Source organism: Paracoccidioides brasiliensis (genome assembly GCF_000150735.1).
Source record: "Paracoccidioides brasiliensis Pb18 unplaced genomic scaffold supercont2.1, whole genome shotgun sequence".
Lineage (NCBI taxonomy): Eukaryota > Fungi > Ascomycota > Eurotiomycetes > Onygenales > Ajellomycetaceae > Paracoccidioides > Paracoccidioides brasiliensis.
Window position 1 is genome coordinate 3,186,365 of NW_011371358.1, and position 21,876 is coordinate 3,208,240.

A 21,876-nucleotide genomic window follows, 5' to 3' on the forward strand; every position below is an offset into this window, starting at 1 on the left:
CCTGTAGAGCATCCATTTAAGCTCAAATACAGGAGGAGTAAGTGGGTCATTTGCGTAGATATTGAAGCTTCATAAATCGAGAACGTTTCTTTCTTTTGAATGGCAGAAATCGCTCGAATTCGAAATCGTTCCCTCTCTCTCTCTCTCTCTCTCTCTATAGTTTCTTGCATTTTTGCATTCTCAAAGCGTTGAAGTGGGTTGGATTTGGGAAATTAAAGATAACTCTTCCGAATTTGGTGTTCGGCTTGCTTGTTGGATCAGGTCACTTTATCTTAGTGTCAGAGATAACTAGGTAACTAGGTTGGATACACGCATCAGAATATTCTGGAACGACGGTGTGTGCATTATAACAGGGGATTTGGGTTGTTTGATTGCGGTTCGACTGGTTGGTTTTGGCGGATGGGCCAATTACAGTTAACCAACATGAGTAATTTGTGCGACTTTTGTTCAGAGCGGATCGTTGTAACCGTAGGCTGTGGCCAAAACTTGCCTCCTGCGAACGAATTAGTTACCCACCAGCCCCACGTGCCCCTTCCACGGCCCAAGGAAGCACAGTGCAACGACGGACATAACCTACGTCAGTATCGTGAAACTAGATGCCGCGTATCAACCCAGCCTATGTATTTGAAGTTACAGATCCTTACTTACGATCCTGTTCAGTTGCTACATATGCATTGCACAAGAAGAGCGGGGCAAGTAACAGTGGCAATTTATTATACACCCTGGAACTTCATTCCAAGTACCAGACACACACGAACACTGTACGTCCAACCCAGATAACCCTTACACCAGCGAACATCGAACACACACGTAGTCGCCACTTCCAGCTTCCATCAAACCAACAATCTCAGAAAACACATCCTGTGGCGAAAGAACAACTTCAGAGCGATCGTGGTTGTGAGTGAACGTGGTTGGTTCCAAGGAGACAAGACGAGTTTCTCGATTTTATTTCTAAAGCAAGGGAAGGCAAATATTAACGATAAGATTATCTGGCAACAAGCTTGCAGGTTCGAAGAGAGTTGTTGTTGTCAGCTTACAGTGCAGGAGGTGCAGTGACAAGTGCCTCCACCGCCAGAAGTCCCGCAGGCACAATTCTGGGGTCCGCTGCAGGAACACTCTGATCCGCATCCACAGCCCATTTTGGATGTTAGTTGGGGGTGATTGGATATAGGTGAGGTTTAGATAGAAACCGTTTTGGGGTCTGATTTCTTGTGGGAAATATTAGCACCGTGCGTAAATGTAGTACATGTGGGACCCAGGACATGAAACATGTACGTAGAAGAAAATAATACCTCTGAAAATGTGGTTGAATGATTTTTGTTGATAATCGTGTGGTTGAATCAGCTGGAAGAGAGAAACAACAAGTGAGGAAGACCAGGGGTGGGCGGCTATATATAAGGGCCAGATGAATACAGTTTGGGATGAAGTCATAGGTGCGGCATGTGGCGGAGGAAACGTTGGAGGCGCCCGCAGCTATAGTGCGTAATTGGTTCGTCACGAAGCCGAAAATAACCTTAAATTGGTTCACATACAAATTAGCCGAGCTACCGACACGGGTCATTATGAAGTATATATGTTGAGTGGGTTCGAGGATTGTTTTGAGTGTAGTCTAGGCTGCAGTTGGAGAACCTATCATCATCATTCAAGATTAAGAGGATGAAATCATTTTGAAATGTCTAGATTCCAAAAGCTTAGTAATTTTTTTCATGACAACGAATATCGCGTGCGTATCTTCGTTCTGTGATCCCCTCCGGAGTCGCAGGCAACCTACACCTTAGGTTTATGTGGGGCTGCCTAAATCACGTGCAGCAGGCAGTAACAAACTGGTTAAGATTTTGCTTGGTATCTAACTGGTTCGTTAACTAATCACAATATTGAGGGAACGCATTTATATTCAGTGACGAGGTAGGTATAATGATATATACACAATATTCTGAGAATAGTAGCAAGTTAGAATCTTGCATATTTATCTTCTCTTTTTATAACTCTCCTGCAAATAAGCTGGCATCTTCTTCATCAGCGTCTGTAATATTGTCCGTCATAGTATCTAAAGTCTGGTAAATCACATCACGGAGATTATCTTAAAGGATATTTTTATATTTATCTTTTTATCCGATTTTATACAGTTTGAATTCAGTTTAAATTTGAGAAGTATGCAAGTCATTATATAGAGATAGTTTCATTTTTTAAAAGTCTTTCAAGAGTTGCGTTGACTGCGTAGCCGAGAGCTTCATCCTATAGATCCGAGTTTATTTAAAAGATCTATTAAAAACAGAATTTAGCACGAGTTTAGATGTAATAATATGCGCTGTTTTTGAGTAGAATTCAAGAATAATCAACTTAATCGTCAATCGCGTGTTCTTTCCTCAGAACAGATCATGAACCTTTAATCGATTTATTAAAATATTCTCAATCTGAATATCTCAATATTGATCTCTAATCAATCACACTTAACGGAATGATGCAGCAGAAGACAATGATCTTTTGAGAAAGTTGCTAAATCCATCTTGATTGAGATGCAATTCAGGTAAAAGATGATAAAGAATAGAGAGATAATTGAACGACGGAGATCACCTACAGACTATGTACGACGCGTATGCCACGCTTCAAACACGAGATTGTCACCCACAATTATATTCGTTAACAGGCCGTAAAGTATTTGGGGGGTGGGAGCTAACCAAAATACCAGGCGTCCCTATGTAAGCTTGTGTCATGGCCTCTGAAAACTATATGAACGAAGTATCATACAACCCCTCCGGTAAGGCAGAATTATGGTAGCAAAATGGGGAAACCATTTCTAGCCGTAAGCAGGATGTTAAGAGACACAATATGTTAACCTTGAAGAAGATGGAAATTTGGATCTGCTGTCAGATCACCCTCCAGCACTCCCTGTAATTTCGCCCGTAAATGATAAAACGCAGATTGGTATAATAACCTCACACCAAATTGAAATTCAAAATCCAACCACCTTGCACCTTGTAGCTCCATATTTCCTCCTAGCGTCACTCATCATTAACTACTGTTTCAGTTATTATACATTTAGAGAATCAAGATGGGGGTGAAGTGAATTCAGAATTAGCGACGTCCGCCGCCTGTTCGCACGATGCCGTCCGTCACAGCTTTGCCAAGCTTCTTCCGGCATTCGGGGCAGTACCATTTCGCAGTCCGGCTTGGGACTTCTGTAAGACCGACGCAATCGAGATGGAACCATTCCTTGTCACACTGGGTAGCCATAGAGTAGATTGGGTTAGCTATCACGGTCCAGCAGCGGACTGTATGTGAAAGGATCGGGCTTGGTAATGGACGGGAGTAAAGACAAGATTGGCGGAACATGGGATTCACGAAAGGGGAAAGAAACACACAACTAGAAAAAGCAAAAACAGTACACTTAAAGCGAACAAAATACACAGCTTCATCGGCCACTCACATCATTATCCTCGCAGCAAATCATCGTGCCAAAACTGACGTCTCCGCAGAGACAGTACCTGGGTTCGTTCGGGTCGATCTCCTCGAGAACTCCGTCTTCGTCTATCCGCACATCCTCGGTTCTGGGCGTCTGGGAACTTTCCTTGTAGGCCTGATCCTTCTTTTTCTTCGCTGTGGGCTTGGCTTTGCGACGGCCTACGCTTACGGCAGCACCGCCATCCTGGCCTGAAGTTACGGGTCCGGGGGCAGGGCGCTTGCTGCGACGGCCAGCAGCAGTTGTAGTGACCTGATCGGCTCCAGAGGCGGCCCTGCTGACTGCAGGTGTGGCACTCTTCCTTGAGGGTCGTTCGCGACCTGTAGATTCTCCAGGGGCTCCGGTGGCGGAACGGGGTCGAGAAGCAGGGCGGGTAACAGGGGGTGTGGGGGTAGGGTGGGCCTTGGATACGGCAGGGCCAATTGACCGGCGGAACTCAGTAGGAGAAGCGGGGAGGGATGATCTTTTAGAGACTGTAGATAGGCCACCGGTAGCAGCTTGAGGGCCCCTAGTTGCTGAAACTGCACTTTCCATCGAGGCATCATCTGCAGTTGGGTTAACGGTACTTGAAAAAGCAGATTTGCTAAGCTTGCGTTTCTTCGCGGACGGCTTGGCAGTGGTTGAGGAGACAGCAGCTTGGGAGTCCACATCTCGAAACGATTCTGGCACGGCTGCCTCCTCAAATTTTCTTTTCTTAGCAGGCTGCTTTGGCACCTTTGGCCTATCCTTCACTGCAGGACCGTTAGCTTTGAAATATTTACCTAAAAGTCCAGATTGAACGCTACTGTAATGACTCTGCTCTGCAGGGGTGGAAAACAAGCTTTTAAAAGTAGACCCGATGTCCCCGAGTCGTTTCGCCGCCATTTCGGCCTCGACCGCAGCTAGAGCCGCCTGTTCTCGCGCAAGGTTTTCTCGTTTCAATTTCTTCGCTTCGTTGAGTTTCATACCTCGATTGCTCAGTTTAGTCTCCTCCACACCCGATATATCCGCGTCTACTTCGCTTTTCCGGACGAGTTTCCCTGAAACATAATTCTTCGTTATGTCGTCGCAGTCTACGAACTCAGCGCCTGTTGTTTCGGCGTTTAACTTGGCTGCTCGATACCCTTCCCACCCTCGACCACGAACCGCAAGCTCACGGTGGATCATTATCTCACTGGGCTGCCAGATATTATTCTTCTTCATCTTTTTTCGAAGCTTAGTCATCTCCCATTCAGTCAACCGGAGCCAGGGAAAATGTTCGCTGCCGATTTTTGCATTTTCTGGGGGAGGTTTCAGCATGGCCAAGGCGTTGCTGGTGGAGGTATCGATCTGATTTGCATCCACGTAGTTACCGGAATCAGATGGCTGAGAAATGCGAATTGTGGTACCCCGTTTGTGTTTTTTCGACTTCCCCTTGTCCTTGAATTGGTCTATCAAATGCTCTGCATCAAGAATATGCGATGAATCAGGTTCACCTTCGTCGTCATATTGTTCCATGCTGACTATGGGGGAGTCCGGATTCAACAGGGCAAGGGTGCCGCGGCGCGTGGTTGTCCTGCGTAGGTTTCCCTTCTGTGTGCCTTTCTCTGTGGGTGCTGATTGGCGAGGCCCATCGATGCGCAAAGTGATCCTTGGTACAGAAGGTGCCTCACCGGATTTGCGTCCACTTCTTTGTCGTTTGGCGTCAGGAGACCGTTCAGCTGGGGGAGGCGTAGAAGTGTCTCGAGAAACTGTAGTGCATGTGCTTGATAGCGCATTCAACTTGGATTTGATGCTCCCGAGGCGATCAAAGTGGCGATCGACGACATCGTAAATGCGACATGCTTCCGCATAGGCGGACTCACGGGCATTTATCACGCGCCCCAACTGTTCTGAAATTTGCTTTCGTAGAACAAGAGGGTCGGGTCGCGCTTCTGGCGGCAGGTTAGGAAGTTGTCCGTAGGTCTTTGTAAACTCATGGACAGCTGCAGCCGCATCTAGATATTTTTCGTCCAGGCCACGAATCAAAGTCAGGGAACGAACGAGGTCTGAGGGGAGGTACTCGGTGTAGTCTATGAAATCTGTCACGGTGGCCTGCGCATCTGGATCGGAGGGGCCCTCCATGATGACGCCATTATCATCCGAATTTTCTGACATCATTGAGCCCATGAGACGCTCGAGAGAGAAAGTGAATGGGTTCCGTTCAGTCAAGACTCCGTTGGAGACAATGCCATACGAGAGTAAAGCGTCACCATCTGTGCGACATGGGAGATCATGGAGTCACAGTTGACACATTTGGAGGAGGTTACGGTTCACAATAACTGCTCGTATGAGGGTTATCGCAGCTAGCCAAAGAAGAAAGAGGCGCCTAAAGGAGGGATACTCAATGACAACAAGGGCAATGATGGGGTATTGCGGAGGATCGTTGGATTGGAGAGCGAGCTTCTTCGCCTTTTGGTTTCAGAGTTGAAGTTGCGAGGTTGAAATGACAGTTACTCGATTGGGTTAGCGTGGATCTGTGCAGCGGGTTTCGGATAAACTGGCTCCCCGGATTGCCGATATGCCAGATCATGTGATCTTATCTGTTGAGCATCAACCTTACTACGTTGATTATATTATTATTTGCAATTTCGAACAATGGATAGTAAAATTATAAGATGTAAAGAGATATTTGGTCGCTGCATGTTTTAGCTGATAATTGCAAATTTACCAGAAATGTCCAGCGACAGAGAATCTCCCACCGCCCCGGAATGTTGGGCACTAAAATCATGACGTTGCGGCTTCTGCCTAGAATCCCAGTCTTTTCTGATGCTAAATCCGGTTGTGTGTTGTTCTTGTTGTTGTCTGTTGTTGTCTCAGTGCACTTTAATGTGTTGTTCTATTAGCTCCCACAACACCATTTAACTGAGGCTTTCCATGCCATTGTCATAGTGACATAAGAACTCTCATCCCCTCCCCTTTTAATTCATTTGTCTATCATTTTTTCGGTTTTTTCTTTTGCGCCAACCACTTCCTTAGACAACTGCCTGAAAGGCTAATTTATCCTGCGCCCATGGATAGGATTGAGCGCCTGAAAATGCTCTTTGATGGAGATGAAGAATTTCTGCAGACTGACACAGGACTTCATCCTGCACTTGACGCTGTGCTTGAAACATGCCACCTTTCCCAGGAACATCAGAACAATATCAAGCCACTAGAAGTCAGTGCCTCGAATCCAAACAAAGCAGCCGGTCCAGGTATGGCTGCGGCTGAGGCCCTCAGCGGTTCAGAGATGGGCTCTGATGAATACCAAGCTTCTTTCTCCAGAGCTGAACGGAAAACCAGAAGGAGAAAGCAGAACAGCAGTAAGAATACCAATAATTCCTCAGAGGCACAAATGTAGACTTGTCTGTATTGACGTTCTCTCGTAGCGGGCGGTTTCAACAAGCCAACATCGTTCTGCCCAATAACTGCTGTCAGCCGCTTCCCATACGAACATGTCCGCATTGGCGATAAAGATAGAATCGCGAAAACTTTTTTTGACCAAGGAAAATTCTGGAACAGGCTTTGGGATATGTGCGTTATTCCTTGAAAACTCCCTTTTGGGTTCAAAGTTATACCTGGCGGTGCTGCAGACGTACCTACTTTCATTGCTCTATACTCTGAAGCCACAAATGGTTTCCCCAGGAACAGAATTTGCCCGTCATTACTACAACATTCGGTCGCTAATTCCCTCATCATGTTGCGCTTATTCGGATTCACTAATTCACGTATTTAAGTAGATACTATATTCACCCTCCGTTGTCCATATCGATCCAGCCTCTGATTCTGGTTCCAAGCCACCAGGTCCAAGATCTTATCGATGAGATAAACGAAACGTTCAAGTGCCAGCTTGCCATTCCATCAGACAGGGAACCTGGGTTCCTAGTATCCTTTGAAAACGACAGTACCCCACAGCCACAGTACCTTGGAACGTCGAGCAGTCGGGACAAAAAGGTAGAAATGGAGTCGACCATACCGGCGGCACCAACAGGCCATGGTGAGCCGCCTACGGGCTCCTCTGTCGAAATCGACCGCTCATTTGTCGCGTTCAAAACAAAGATAAAAGCTGCTCTCGATGCCACCCGGAGAAGAAACATAGTAGCCAATAAGAAACGACAGGCTGATCGTATGCAGAAACTGCAGGATTGGTGTCGCACTCTAAAGCGGACCCAGTGTTACCTGGGAATGCGTCCTCGACATCCCCGTGATCTCCAAGCACCTGAGACCACTGGCCTCCCTTGGGAAGAGCAGAAGCGGGTTGAACGTGAATATGCATTGGCATGTGGGCTTATTCTTCTTCCATTCAATGTCAATGAGCCTGCCCCGTTTGGTTTTGCGAGTGAGCCAATCTTCTTCTGCGTCGATGTCGAGGCGAATGAGAGAATCCAGCAACAAATCACAGAAATTGGGATATCTACACTTGATACTCTTGACCTCGTCGGGATTCCACCTGGCGAAGGAGGTTGTAACTGGATCGCTAAGATAGACTCTCGCCACTTTCGAATTTCGGAATACTCGCACGTCGTCAATAAGGATTTCATCATTGGGTGTCCGGATTATTTTGAATTCGGAAAAAGTGAATGGATATCAATTTCAACAGCGGCGCAAGTCGTTGATGAGTGCTTCCAACCTCCCTATGCTGCTCACACGCGCCGGTTTCCCCAAAGCTTACCGGGCAGAAAGGGTACTCACGGCAATAACCGCCGACATATCAACTCTAAGAGCACCTCTGAAACACCAGTTTCCTATAATGTACCCAAGGAGGCTGACATTCTAGATCCCATCCCGGAATACAAAACCCGCGCACGCAACATCATCTTCCTCGGCCATGACACCGAAAGCGACCTAACCTTCCTCCGCAAACTGGGATGCCAAACTTTCACAAAACCCACCGCGACAGCCATCACAACCTCCCCCTCATCATTACGACACAACCAAACCCAACAAACCCCAAAGCCACACTTCCTCGAAACCCTTGACACCTCCATCCTCTACCGGGCCATGAAGCACGAAACAGAGCCAGCATCCCTAGGTAGAATTCTAGCCAATCTCGGCATTATGGGCTGGAATCTGCACAACGGTGGCAATGACGCCCGCTATACCATGGAGGCCATGATTGGCATCACGCTCAAGTCCCGTCTGCTGCTTGATAAACCTACTGACCTGGATGATCAGAGTAAAAATTTCTACGACGACTGATTGGCCGCTTACTTCCGGTTAAGGACTGGAGCGGCTAGGGGTGCGGACCAGGAAAATGTACTGGGGTTGTTTCTGTGTGATGAAGAGGCAAGGAGGGCGGCAAATGTATATGAGGGGAAATGGAAAGAAGGGGTGGAGAGGAGGGTTCGAACGGGTGTGAGGGATTTGGAGGGGAGCATGCGGTATGAGTGCGCAACTTGGGATCTGGCGCTGGATGCTGAGAGTCTGGAGGTGGATGATGACGGCGGGGACGGTAAGCGTTTGGGTATTTGATGGGAATGAGAGGAGGGATCGCGTAACTGAAGGGTTACTTGACACTGGTAGCCTGTGAAGTGTTGCGTTGTCTGTTGAGAATTGTTTTCTGGCAGTAGTAGCCGGTAGCTAGGAAGGTAGGAAGTGTTGTGAACAATCGAAACAATGGCATCCTTTGATTAACGTTATTAGCAAAAGTAATTAATGGTCCGACGGGTGGATATGTGTTCATGTTTCATTTGATTCTATGTTTGCTCGACACCGCCCTGAGGAATTGAGATATCCTTTTCCTGAATGGCTTTTTCCTCCCCTGCTCTTGCATCATTATTGTCTGCTCGACAGATTTGGTGGGTGACTAATTCAAAAGTTAGATAGTTAACCATCAATGTAAAATTCATTGTCTCCCTCCTATATCCGTAGCTTGCGTCAAATCATTGGGTGATTTTGTACATTACTCCAGCCTAAATCCTCAGACCCCCATTCTCGTAATTCCCAGGGAGGGAAATTCCTTAACTCACAGCGTGTCCCCCGTCTGTATTCATTAACTCCTTCATCCCATACACAACCTCGGGCAGCTCCACACCACGCGGTGCTGTAAGGATCCCAAACTCGAATATTGCGTTGAACTTACAACCCCACCAGTTGCTTCCGAAGAAGCCAACGATGCGGTGTCCCGGTGGTGGCTCTGTGTCCATTTTGAGAACAAAGGTTCACTGTCCGTCAGTAAAAGCGTGCGATAGAGAGTACATATGCACAATGGAAATTTATACGAAATCAACGGAGAAAGGAAAACTCACCAAGCACACACCTCTCCTCCACATGCCCCTCAAATCCGCTTAACCGACCACCCTCCGTTCCATCCTTCAAATGAATTCTCAATCCAGTAAGCACATCGTCGCGCCTCGCCACCTGAATCTTCACAATCTCTCGATTCCCATAATCAACCCGTCCGTCACCCTTCCCACTACTACTACTAGGAATAATATCAACCACCTCGGCCGCATGCCCGCCAAACAAATGCTCGCCTCCAGAGGGGTTCAGTCGTGGCCCACATTTTACCCGCTCCCCATCCTCAAAATCAACATACAAGCCATCCAAAAACATCCCCGTTCGGACATCAATGGACTTGACAAGTTTCATGCGGCCGCCGGCTGCCTTGGCATCTCTGCCTCTCGGTTTCGTTAATAACGTTGCCCAAGTCCAGACAAGTGTGGGATCCGGATCTTCAACCTCCATATCAGGGCACCGAATAGATTGTTTCGTTAACACAACCTTGGAACCGGGGATGGCGATGACGCTCATGGAGTCAAAGAGGCGCCAGACGTCGCGGACCGTGCCAGTTTTGCCGTTCATGCCAAGCATAGTTAGTTTCAGGGGGTTGTTGCGGTTATGTTTGCGAGGGAAGCGGGATTGAATCTGTTTCATCGTGAAGATAACTTCCTTGGCTGGAGACGTCACGGTGGGAGAGGGTTCGGGATTCCCATCATCGTTGAATGTTATCTGTGCAATCCCCGCTCCACAGGACAGTTTGATGCATCGTCTCGCGCCGTCATCTGCCTCCTGCCCAACGGCAGTAGCACGAGGTTTCTCAGTCCGGACATCTGGTTCTAAATATTCGTCGCCCGGAATCCAGAAGTGCGGGAACAGCCTGAATGACAGCGCATCACGTAGATCCCAGCGCGCATTATTCTCCGTCTGCCTATCTATCATGACAACTCCCTCCGTTCTCCGATGTACACAGTACGCAGTTTTGGCCAAGAAGTTCCTGGGCCAGTGTTGTGCGTAGCCACGACTCATAATTCCAGTGGTATGCGGTGCGCCAAAGGCATGGCCGACTTCGTGTAAAAAGGCTCCCTGGCCGATCGCGCAGGCCTCCCACATGCTGGCGCATTCACCATTGTCGTTTCCAACGGTAGGTCCTGGACAGCGCGTATCGAGTAAACAGGAGTTAATTTCCTCTATTGAACGTGGCCAGCTGTATGTAAGATGGCTGCCAAACATCCCCAGTGAGATGCTCCCAGGGTTATAGCATCCCAAAGCGGCATGGCCTAGGATGAGATTCTTGTCAGCCGAGTAATGAGAGTCGAGGATTAGACCCGCAACAATGGGCCGAGTGGACGGTTCGAATGGTGCACCGTACTGCTTGAGCGCATCAAGGAAGTACTCGAATAACTTATTCTTCTCAGCCGCATGAGGATTCTGCTGAGCAATGTTCGGGTCATTTAGTTCCGCAACCGTCTTGTCTGACCAGACTAGATGGACCTTTGCCATCGAACGCGTGCAACCATTAGCATGCAGCAAATTCTGGCCCTGCCTATTCTTGAACTCCTGGCTAACTGAATCAGTTCCACCCTCCTCTAGGCGAAAGGAGCGGCGGCCAAGCCCTTTCATTCGCATATCTTCTGCTGTGAGGGCCTGCCACATGTATGCAGTGGTGCAGAACTTGGCAATCACAGCATCCAGTGATGAATGATCTCCCGAGAGAGTTGGAGGGCAGTCAATGAGCAGAGGAGAGTCCTTGGCGATCATGATGGCAAGATGGAGGGGCGGGCACTGCAGCAATGGGACGTAGTTGATACAGACAACCAGCTGCTCGGTAGAAGGAACGGGCGCCATGTTACCGTAATGGCTACCCCGACAGATGAAGAGCTGATTGATTCCAAGGGTGAGCATGGTAATGAAGGTGAAGCGACCTTCGATGATTGGGTGGCTCAGCTGTGAGAAGTTCTGGAAACCATCTGCGTCCAGATTCTGCACAGTGAGGAAACCGGCTTCTCCAGCTGATTTGCACCAGCCTTTAATAATCAGACATCGCTAGATGATCAATTGGTAGGGTTAACAGTGCTTTCTTTTTCAAAATGAAATTTCTCTGTGAATCAGAGAGGAGGGGGCATAGCCACCTGGTACACAGTTTCGCCCTGAGAGATATTATCGATGCGAAAATCATCACTGACGATAGGCATATTGAGCGTTCAAGAGAGGTTTCGGCTGGAACAAGGTATTCGAAGCTGCAACGATTAGAGTATATATAGTTGTTTACAGGGAAGGGGTCTAAAATGTTATATCGAAACGTTTTGAACAGCTGCCAATGACATAAGTTTGGTGTGAATGGTTATAACTATCCACGGATTGTCATATCATGATCCTTCTAAAGATGAACTCCCAGCAGGCCCATGAAGCTGTGCGCCGTATCTGGCTTGAATCCCTCTTCTTGCTAAAGGGCGAAGAGAGAAGGATCTTTTCTTGAGAAACTGTCGAACGTGGTTGTAAATCTTGGCTGGAAAAGCTCATTAGTTAAAACTGCAGCACAAAGTCGTATCTCAGACATATCTCACACACATCTTGAAATGCTCTCGATGGTAGTGATTTTATCATATTTCTCAGGCCCTTACCCTAACCCTAATCCTAACCCCCAATCTTAATCCTAACCTAATCTACCTCTAACTCTGATGTTGAGGGGTTGGTGAGGTTGAACGGAGATCTGCATTTGGCAATATGTGTGGTAGTGTGTAGATTTGTGTTTCATTATTTTAGATGAGATGATGAACAGAGTTGGTAACTAATGATATTAGAAAAGTGGGCCCAACTTTTCTAAACATGTTCAACTTGTCCCCAATAATAACTCGTTCAACCACATCTTGGTTTAGGCACTGACCTGATAGTTAACTCATTAAATAGTTGGTTAACTTGTTAAACCGGGTAGTTAAATAACTAGTTGATGTAATCGAATGCCTCCTTTCAACCGGCGTGAACATAGGAGTCTTTTAACTCAGAGCCCGCTATGACGACAAGTTCTATATTTAAAACAAAAAGGAAATTAGAAATTAGAAGGAAATAAAAAAAAAAAAAAAAAAAAAAAAAAATAGCAACATCATTAGTTATAGGATTTGTCGTCAACTAACTGGGGAAGCAAATATTGCAAGTACGGAAATGCAATGCCACTCCTCCGCTAACTCTCAGGGAATTAACTAAACATGAAGTGACAAAAGAACCCAAAGCTCATGAACACAAAGAAGTTAGCAAAGAGTAAATATGATGCCCCAGGGAGCACACAAAGCTCAGTAGACGCGTTGCTAGATGATAAAAGGGGAAGATGAGAGACAATGCTTGACGGCCGCGAAGGAAACGTGGCGACACCATTAAAAACAATAAAGTGGGATTAAAATATTAAATTATCAAATAAAGCATGACAGCAATGCTGGAAAAAAAAAATAAAAATAAAAAAGAATAAAAAAGAAAAACCCCATATAGATAATAACATATGGTAGCAAATGGAAGACCATGAAACAAAACCTGAGTAACTCCCCCCCATTCCTTCGAAACTCCGTAAACACACCCGTTGAAAATAAAGCAATGATGAAAGGGGAAGAAAAAGAGAAAAGAAGAAGACTCCATATCCCATGCAATTTTCTTCTTCTGTTCGGGAATGACAAAAAATTAAGAGAAAATAAATGCAAATCCGGAGTCAGCTACCACCAACCCGCCCACCGAAACTCCAAAAGCAACAACAAAGAAAATCCATTAGACAAACCTAGGAAAACATTCAACATAGTAGAAAGACGAAAGACAAGACGATCCACATTATTGTATTAAGTATTCACCGTCATCAGAGCTGCTTCATTTGATCGCAATCATGTCCAAACCAGTAGAACAATAATAAGTCTTCCTGGCGGCCAAGGGTGTTTGTCAACTGTCGGTTCAATCGCTCTGCCCGCCGAAACACGTCGGTGATGAGTATTTGGGAGGGGAAACGATAGGATCCAACTCAGTCATTCATTGTTGGCAAACACAAAACAACAAAATACATAAAATCGGAGAGGCGTTATTAATATTAATATAAATGCAGGTTGGAAGTGATGGACAAGGAAATAGAGAAATGGTCGTGAGTGTGGGGTATTATATGTGTCGGGGACTATGATATCGGGGTAACCCTGCAAGTGGGCGAGTTCCGCTTGCACAGTTATGTATATTAAAGGGTATGATGTCGATGTCTGAAAGAGAGGAACGCGGCGCTGTGGCAAGGATCCCTGGGAACTTTGGTCAGGGGGAAAGAATATGGAAGTAAAAATTCGAAGGAGGAGAACCGAACCGAGGCCTGAAAAGTTTCGGTTGTTTTGTTTTGAAGATTGTTTCATCTTCCATCTTTTATCTTCATCTTCATAGTTCTGTTCTTCCACTTCTCTTTCCATTATCATTTGTATCCTTTCCCTCGATTTTTCAATAATCGGGAAGAATATAAAAAGTCAAGTTGATATTGAGAATGAAGCCCTAGCACTCCCATTTCAAGCCTGACGCGCAAGCAGAACTAAGAAGTCGACGCGCTCGCTCTCGCCCTAGTTGCACTAATTTGCTGATGATAAGACCCAATAGGTTGAAACCCCCTTGAAGGAGAACCGTTAGCGTTATCAAAAAACAAAATCAAAATAAACCCCCCTCCCCCTCTCTAAACCAAAAACCAAAAAAAAGGGCATAAAACAATCTTACCTCGCAAGATCAAATTCCTCCTCTTCATCCTCAGCTCCGCCACTAACAGGACTGCTACCACTATTAACCACACCATCATGCGCCCCCACCTTCCTCGACCCCAGTGCCCTCGACGACCCAGCCCCGCTACCCGGTTTACTAGGACTTCCTAAATTCGCCGGCGGCGGACTACTACTAGGCATGACGTTCATCCCACCAGCCCTGCTTCGCACACCACCATCTCTGCCGCCAGCACTAAACATACCTCCATTATTCAACGGACTCATATCCGGTACGCGTCCCGGTGTACTCCCGATATCTGCAAACTTCCAGAACTGCGCCGGCGAGCTCAGCGGCATGAACTTAGACGGTATCTGCGCCGTGCTGGGCGGTGCGAGACGGGGTTGCTGTCTGCGTGGCGCGGGCGTGATCATCGATGTTGCATCATCGAAGAAAGAGGAGGAGAGAACGGGTGGGGAGCCCGAGACATTATCGGATAGTCCGTATGTGTGGGAGGGATTGTTTGTGCGTGGACGGTTGGGGAGTGGTGAGTGTTGATCCGCGTAGTCTGTGCGGGTGTTGGTGTTGGTTGTGTTCAGATTATTATGGCCGTTGGTCATGCTATACCGGCTAACTCGTGAGCCGCGTTCGGGTGTATACGCCTCCACGGGAGCGACGGAGAAGGATGTGAAGCCTGGTGAAGCCATTTGGGGAGACTGGTTGCTTGCTGTAAAAGAGCTTTCAAAACCCTTATCGTAGCTTTTTGGTTGGCCGTTGGCAGTTGCAGTGGTGCTGGTGTTGGTGTTAGTGCGCAAGCTATTCTTGTTACCATTATTAGTGTTGGTCTCCTTGCCAACGGGCGATGAAGGGGCAGAGGACTGGTTAGTGGCGCCGCCGCCCTTGCGGGCCTGTTTGTTCCAGTATTCCTGGCGGAATTCAGGGGCAATTTGCCATTTCATGCCCTTGCCCGGTTCGTCGGTGCGGCGGGGAACTTTTTGGAATGCCTTGTTTAAGGAGAGGTTGTGGCGGATGGAGTTCTACAGACACAAAATAGCAGGGGAGATCAGTCATTAACCGATGGCAAGATTGGCATCACAACGCAGGCTTGTGGGAAGGGGGGTTTTCTACGAACCTGCCAGCCGGAGCTTGTATGACGATAAAAGGCATATTTCTCTGTAATATACGCGTAGATATTACTTAGCGTCAACTTCTCCTCCTTCGTTGAGAAAATAGCCTGCGCAATCATCGTCGCATAGCTATATGGCGGTTTCAGATCCTTAGCTGAATCGTCACTATAATCAATTTTCTCCGTGCTTTCCATCATCATTCCGCGGTTATACAACGGAGACTGCTTAGCAGTGGGTGCATCAGCGGTATTTGGTGACCTTGGACGCGCTTGAGGGGTAGTTTGGCGATTTCTATCACGTTGATACGATGTAGCTGTGGCGGCAGCAGTCTCCTCACCATTCACGGCACTTGGAATGCGTTGTCCCTGTTCGTAATGAGACGTCCGACGAGCAGCCCGGTTGCTGCGGGCAGAATGCTCAGGGTGCGCATGGTGCGACTCATCCCAGTCTCCAACTTCATCCCCAGCAGCCAGGCGCTGACATCTATCCACGAAGAAAGGGTGGATAACTGCCTGATCGTCCGGGGTTACGAACATCATTTGCGTTCCTGCGATCTCGATGACATCACCACATGTGATCCGCGCGATGCCTCCTCGCTTTATAATGTGCGTATTTAATCGAATGCCATTGCGGCCGTTGACGCGGATATGCCAGCCACTCGGCTCCTCGCTGTTGTAGAGGATCTCAGCGTGGAGTCTCGAGACGAACTTGCTTGGACCTAGATCGATGTGGACTTCTGGCATTGCCTGTGCCGCAACGGCGACAGGGCTGGACTGGGCATCGATTCTCTGATCGCGGTCTGGGGGCCGTCCGATGTTAATGTGCAGGCCCTTCATGTAGTAAGTCCAGTCGCGGCCCGCAATCTTCGCATAAGCCTTCACGCTTTCCGGGTTTTCGCGTTCGTTTTTAATATTAGAATACTTGTCCATGACCGCGACAGGGTCTTCGGAGACATCCAGACACGCTATCACGGCATCCACCAGATCCTTGTTTGTTGCGATATCATTTTCGAGACCAGAGTCGTCAGCTTCGCCGGCCGAAACAGGTTCTGGTTCTGGAGTCTTTTCTACAGGCAGGACGAGCGCACGGGTGTGGTCAATCTACATAAGAAAGAAAGGCAAATCAGCGACACATCCCAAGCCAGGGAACGTTAGCGACTGTAGGAAATGAGGGAAATATACCTTGCGCTTCTTGGTAGTTCGACGGGAAGGGGAGGAATCCAACAGGTCAGTTTCGGGTGTCTCTTGCAATCTGGCGTCCTTGCGCCGGTTACGGCGCTTACTAGATGGCGGCATATTCCACTTCGAAGTTCGATGTTCAGATAGTTGCGTTATTATTTCCGCTTCCCATTGACTACGTATCGTAAAACACGGAGTAGATCGAAATCAGAAGCGCGCCACACTTATCCACGCGATTTGCCTAGATCTAGAACGGCACGGAAAAAGTTGGTGGACGGTGTTCCAAAAAAAAGCGACTTTCCGAATTGGAAGAGGTGTATCGTAAACGGAACTGAAGCGAAATCCGTAAATAAAGAACACGAGAGGCGGGGGTGGATTTTGTTTTTTCGTGTATTTTTGCTATCGGTTCAGAGGGCGAAAAAGTTAAACAGAGAAAAACGATTATGGGGAAGAGGGTGAATGTGAAGAGGGAGAATGTGATGGAAGCAACCATAGGAAAGATGAAAACGAAATTTTGTTTTTTTACCCTTTCCCTTTTCCCTTTTCCCTTGCGCCTCCGTTCCCAGGAAGTTTGTGGATTGCCACACCAATTTGCAATTGTGGCAGAGTTTAAACGCAAAACTTTCGGCAATCCGAATGGAGAAAAACCTTGGTTCAGAGTGTAAATAGAGAACCAAGGCAGAGGGAGGACGGTCGCGACTTTTGCTTATTAAAGGGTTTCCCACAGCTTGTTGATAGCGGTAACTTGTTGCGACAGAGTTAGATGCCCAGTATTGTTTTTTGTTGGTGGATGCAACTTTCGATGGTTAGTGTGAGAAATGACGCGCCGCTCTGCGGTTGTCTGCAATAATACAAAAGCTTTCTTTTAGCTTAACTTATCGATACGCCGGCTCGCATGGGCTTTTAAGGATCCGCAGCCTACCTGTAAGTAGTAATCTTGCCCCGCGCACCCACACCTGATGTGGGTGCGCCACAGCATAATGATAAAAACAGCGTAACAATAAAAATATGGATAATTAGAACTTCAAAAATTAAAATCTCATCACCATGCTGCTAATCTATGATAATTAATTTATCTATATCATCTGTAGTAGCTGTATTATTTGTGAGATGTTTATATATATCATTAACCTCTTGTTGAGTTGAATCTGTGGCATTTTTCTTCAAAGCCCTTTCAACATGTTTGACTCTCTTATAACATTCTTTTTCTGCTTCTTTCTCTTTATGTTGTTGCAATCTTTCTACTTGCATCTCTGACAGTGAGTATACCTCCTACTTGAACCTGCTGATGTGTATTTTTAGTGCTGTGGTGTTTGATTGCAAGGTAGTAACTCTTAATCTCATTCTCTCTTATAGTATTGAGTTTTGTCTGAACAAGTCTGTCTTGGAAAATCTTGTTCAATCAATTGCTCAGATAAGGTGATTTGAAATCAAGTGTATTTTCCATATCTTGTATTGCCTTCTTTGTCATTTGAATATGATGTTGTAGCTTCTCAATTGTCTTGAATGAGAATAGCTATGATAAAATAATATTTGAATAGCTTAATTGCAGTGAAAAGAAGTCTTCTTCATATATTTGCAACTCAGAGTAGTTAGAGATTTTTGAATCTAGCTTAAGCAGTATAGATTGCAGATTGAATGAGACAATACCACAATTTACAAAGTCAGTCTGAATAGTAGAAAGTTAAAAAGTCTTTTTGCAAACATCAACTAGATTCTGTAAAAATTAATATTTTTCATACTACTCATATTCATATTGCACAGCTTGATTAACTGTCTTTGAATGATAGTGCTTATACTGTTGAAAAAATACACTGTTTAGAGATTATAGTATATGAGTTGAATGTGAAGAAAATCTATATAAAATAATTTTATGAAGATCACAATATTATAGAAATTCTTTAATAAAATAAGATTCATAATTGTCAAGAAGTAGCAATTGATGACTATTTTGCTAATATTTTTTAGAGATCTCATTAAAGTGCTGAATTCATATAAAGTCAATCTCATCATTGATATAGCCAGTATCTAATATTGCAATTATATATTTATCTGATAGATTGTTTTGTGTATACTAGTTTTCAAATTGAGTTTTGAATTTCATGATAATGAAGAGATTCAATATCTTATCATTTATTGAAAAACATTCAATCATAGTAATTAATTCTTGAGAATATGATGAAGTTATAACTGAATTAAAGTCTTTAAAAGCAGTAATAATCCATTCTTCATTTTCTTAACCCTCTTGAAAGCCAATTTCATTAAAGTTGTAAATATTGCAGATTTGAAATGTGTACTTTTAAAGTAAGATTTTCAAATGATCAAATCATATCTTGATGTAGTTAATATTTTCAACAGCAATTCTTTTCAAATTCATTGTCTTCTGCTTAATTCTTTTATACTCATTTAAGCTTTGTATATATCAATAGGTTCACATCTTGCTAATCATGAATGAGAAGGTTGAAGAATCAGTATGATGGCATTTGAGAATGAGATTTGTGTTATTTTGAATCTGCTCTGTGATCAGCAGATAATTATTTCTGTCCATATGAGCTATCTACTCTTTTAACATGTTCTTCTGGCTCTTGCTAAGCTTCTTGTTCAGTGCAGTCTTTGCATTGTATGTTTTTCTTTCATTGATTTTTGCTTGAAGATATTGATAAGAAACATTGAATTTGCACACCAGAGATAGGATTTTCTGTTTTCAATTGTTATTATAGACTTCAATGGCACTCTGAATACATTTTTCAAGATCATCTATCTTATTGGTCATGGTGGTGGTGATATATTAATATTTGAAGATTGATTAATGAAGAAGTTGATATTTTTATTGTTACACTGTTTTTATTGTTACGCTGTGGCTCACCCACACGAGGTGTGGGTGCGCGGAGGCACGATTAGTAGTAGTAGTAGTAGTAGTAGTAGTAGTAGTAGTAGTAGTAGTAGTAGTAGTAGTAGTAGTAGTAGTAGTAGTAGTAGTAGTAGTAGTATATGTATGTATATATCGCTTTTCTTTTCTTCTCTTCTCTTCTTTTTTTTCCTTTCCTTTTTTGGTCTCTTCTCGAGTTAACCCTTTCTTCTTCCTTTTTGCTTTGTGAAAGAGAGCAAAAATGAAAGACAGAAAAGACGCGATCAAATTGAAAACTGTGGTTATATTATACTGATGTTTGGCGACTTATAATAATATTTCGGTTTGCGTGTCCCTTTTCCCTGACGCAATACTTATTTTTAGTTTTGGGCCTGTCTCTTCCAGCAGGTGTTTGACGTCTGGCAATGTCTGGTCTCTCGCGCATCCAGCTAACTATGGGTTCTGTAGTTAACTCTTGCAACTCCCGTGATTGATGATTTTGGCTTTTAAGCTTGACGACGATGACGTTTTGTTTTCCCCTTCAGCTTGCATGAAGAGAGAGGTGTGGGTGGTTTGTATTATATGTTGTTCGGTTGTTTAGTTGTTTCCTTTCTCTCCCTATTATTGGATTGATTGGTCGATCTGGCTGCAAGAGCACGGAGGTTTGTCGATGAAGTCTGGTCGAACCGCATTTGCCGTGCCGTCGGGGGTGGCGACGCAGGCACACAAGGCTCTTGGGTGGGGGTGCTTGGAAAAGATGCCAGTCGACAGCGGACCAACGGCAGGTACCAGGTACCACGATGGAAGGGATTGGAGAGTAGATGACACTCTGCTTGGAGAATAGAAGAATGGGCAATGTTGATGGTTGTCAAACAAAGGAATGAAGAGAAGTGAAGCTGGCGGGGGAAGAGGATATGATCAGTAAGAAAGCAGACGAAGTGCAGACGGCCTCGAGATGCTTTTCCGCTCTGCTCTGCTGCGCCCTACTCCGTGTAGACTTTATTCCCGTCCAGCTTCAGGCTCCTTGTTCAAGCACTTCAACGGTTACTTTACTTTACTTGCTTCTACTCTGCTTCATCCAACTCCTTGTTCTTCCTCTGCCCCCTGTCAAACCCCGGACATGCCTAATCGGGCAACGCGTGGAGCTAACCTTGTGTTGGTACCGTTCCACGTTTCGGAACGGTACCGTGGCTGAGTTCTTGCTGGGTAAGATCATTACAACCAATCCTGGGTGAGCAAAGTTACCGGATAATATATTCTCCGTATTGAGTTTCATGAGCTAATCAAACAAGGCATTCGCAGGCATAAAAATAAAATGGTAAACTTGTTATTCTCATTTCATAATAAAGGAAGAAAAAGATCCAAATAAAAGACCCGATACAATACGTACATTCCCTCAATTTCCATGGACGTTTGTTTTTCAGTGCGAATATAGAAATAAAATAAGTCATCACGCGTTAACGAAACGAGGACGTCATGTCAAGAAAATGAGAAACGGAAAAAGGGGCGCTTGGAGAAAGTGTACATCTGGCAGATGAATTAAACCAAAAAAAAAAAAAAAAGAAAAGAAAAAAGAAAAAGAAAGAATAAGGAAAAAGGAAAAAGGAAAAAGGAAAAAGAAGGTAATAAAGAGAAATAAAACCATAATTAAGGAGGTGATTGGTACATTCATAGCATAACAGAGATGAGATTGAAAAACAATAAAATATAACTGATAACAACATGGTAGTGATATAGAAGGGCGAGGGGGGAGGGAGGGAATGAATCTAATCAAAGCAAAGCAAAGAAAACAATTACTCAGAAATCTCGTAAAACACCCAGACCCAGTCACGGAACAAAAACGGTATCCCATCACGCTCACCAGGGAAAAAGACATGACGGTTGAAGTAAAGATATCAAGCGAAGGAAAAATGAGAGATGGGAGTAAAAGTGGGGTTTGAGAAAACCCTAACAAGCCCAGACGAATGGTCCTCCATCTCCCCTAAAACTCCATTTTCAAAACCGGATACAAACTCCCCCCACCACCCTCACCACGCTGCTCCCCCTCTGCCTCCAACATCCCTTTACCCACCACCTCTGCCTCCGCCTCCGTCTCCCCCTCCGAATTTCCAATCTCAATCCCCTCCATCCGCTCACTGACACTAACACCAACATCCCCTGCATCCCCCACCTGATGTTTGTTGCTCATCCCGCTGCTGCTGCTGCTGCTGCTGGACATCGCTACCACTGTTGTTGGTATCCTCCTCATAGTCTCCCCGACTCAACCGCTCATAGATATACAGCCGCAATTTCTCCAGCAGACGCACGTTGGCGACCCATTGCTCGACCGTATGACTTGGGACTTCTGGTGCTGTTTTAGTTGCCACGGTA

General features: G+C 45.5%; 6 protein-coding genes across 6 annotated transcripts; 2 read left to right on the forward strand and 4 right to left on the reverse strand.

The window, feature by feature from the left end:
• Window positions 1-423: 423 nt before the first annotated feature.
• PADG_00959 (uncharacterized protein) lies at window positions 424-905 on the forward strand (the record flags this gene model as incomplete). Its single annotated transcript, XM_010757761.1, has 2 exons — window positions 424-577; window positions 661-905. The coding sequence occupies 2 exons, from the start codon at window positions 424-426 to the stop codon at window positions 903-905; spliced, it is 399 nt and encodes a 132-aa protein (XP_010756063.1).
• Window positions 906-3,075: 2,170 nt separating this feature from the next.
• On the reverse strand, window positions 3,076-5,575 carry PADG_00960 (uncharacterized protein; the record flags this gene model as incomplete). The annotated part of the gene is made up of 2 exons (XM_010758254.1): window positions 3,076-3,222; window positions 3,428-5,575. The coding sequence occupies 2 exons, from the start codon at window positions 5,573-5,575 to the stop codon at window positions 3,076-3,078; spliced, it is 2,295 nt and encodes a 764-aa protein (XP_010756556.1).
• An 895-nt stretch (window positions 5,576-6,470) lies between these two features.
• Window positions 6,471-8,911, forward strand: PADG_00961 (uncharacterized protein; the record flags this gene model as incomplete). The annotated part of the gene is made up of 4 exons (XM_010757762.1): window positions 6,471-6,762; window positions 6,829-6,973; window positions 7,180-8,615; window positions 8,670-8,911. The coding sequence occupies 4 exons, from the start codon at window positions 6,471-6,473 to the stop codon at window positions 8,909-8,911; spliced, it is 2,115 nt and encodes a 704-aa protein (XP_010756064.1).
• A 488-nt stretch (window positions 8,912-9,399) lies between these two features.
• On the reverse strand, window positions 9,400-11,853 carry PADG_00962 (uncharacterized protein; the record flags this gene model as incomplete). The annotated part of the gene is made up of 3 exons (XM_010757763.1): window positions 9,400-9,575; window positions 9,688-11,704; window positions 11,791-11,853. 3 exons carry the CDS (start codon window positions 11,851-11,853, stop codon window positions 9,400-9,402), a joined length of 2,256 nt encoding a protein of 751 aa, XP_010756065.1.
• Window positions 11,854-14,195: 2,342 nt separating this feature from the next.
• On the reverse strand, window positions 14,196-16,775 carry PADG_00963 (uncharacterized protein; the record flags this gene model as incomplete). The annotated part of the gene is made up of 4 exons (XM_010757764.1): window positions 14,196-14,271; window positions 14,375-15,390; window positions 15,486-16,580; window positions 16,662-16,775. 4 exons carry the CDS (start codon window positions 16,773-16,775, stop codon window positions 14,196-14,198), a joined length of 2,301 nt encoding a protein of 766 aa, XP_010756066.1.
• A 4,712-nt stretch (window positions 16,776-21,487) lies between these two features.
• PADG_11177 (uncharacterized protein) lies at window positions 21,488-21,724 on the reverse strand (the record flags this gene model as incomplete). The annotated part of the gene is made up of 1 exon (XM_010758470.1): window positions 21,488-21,724. The coding sequence occupies one exon, from the start codon at window positions 21,722-21,724 to the stop codon at window positions 21,488-21,490; it is 237 nt and encodes a 78-aa protein (XP_010756772.1).
• Between the last annotated feature and the right edge of the window lie 152 nt (window positions 21,725-21,876).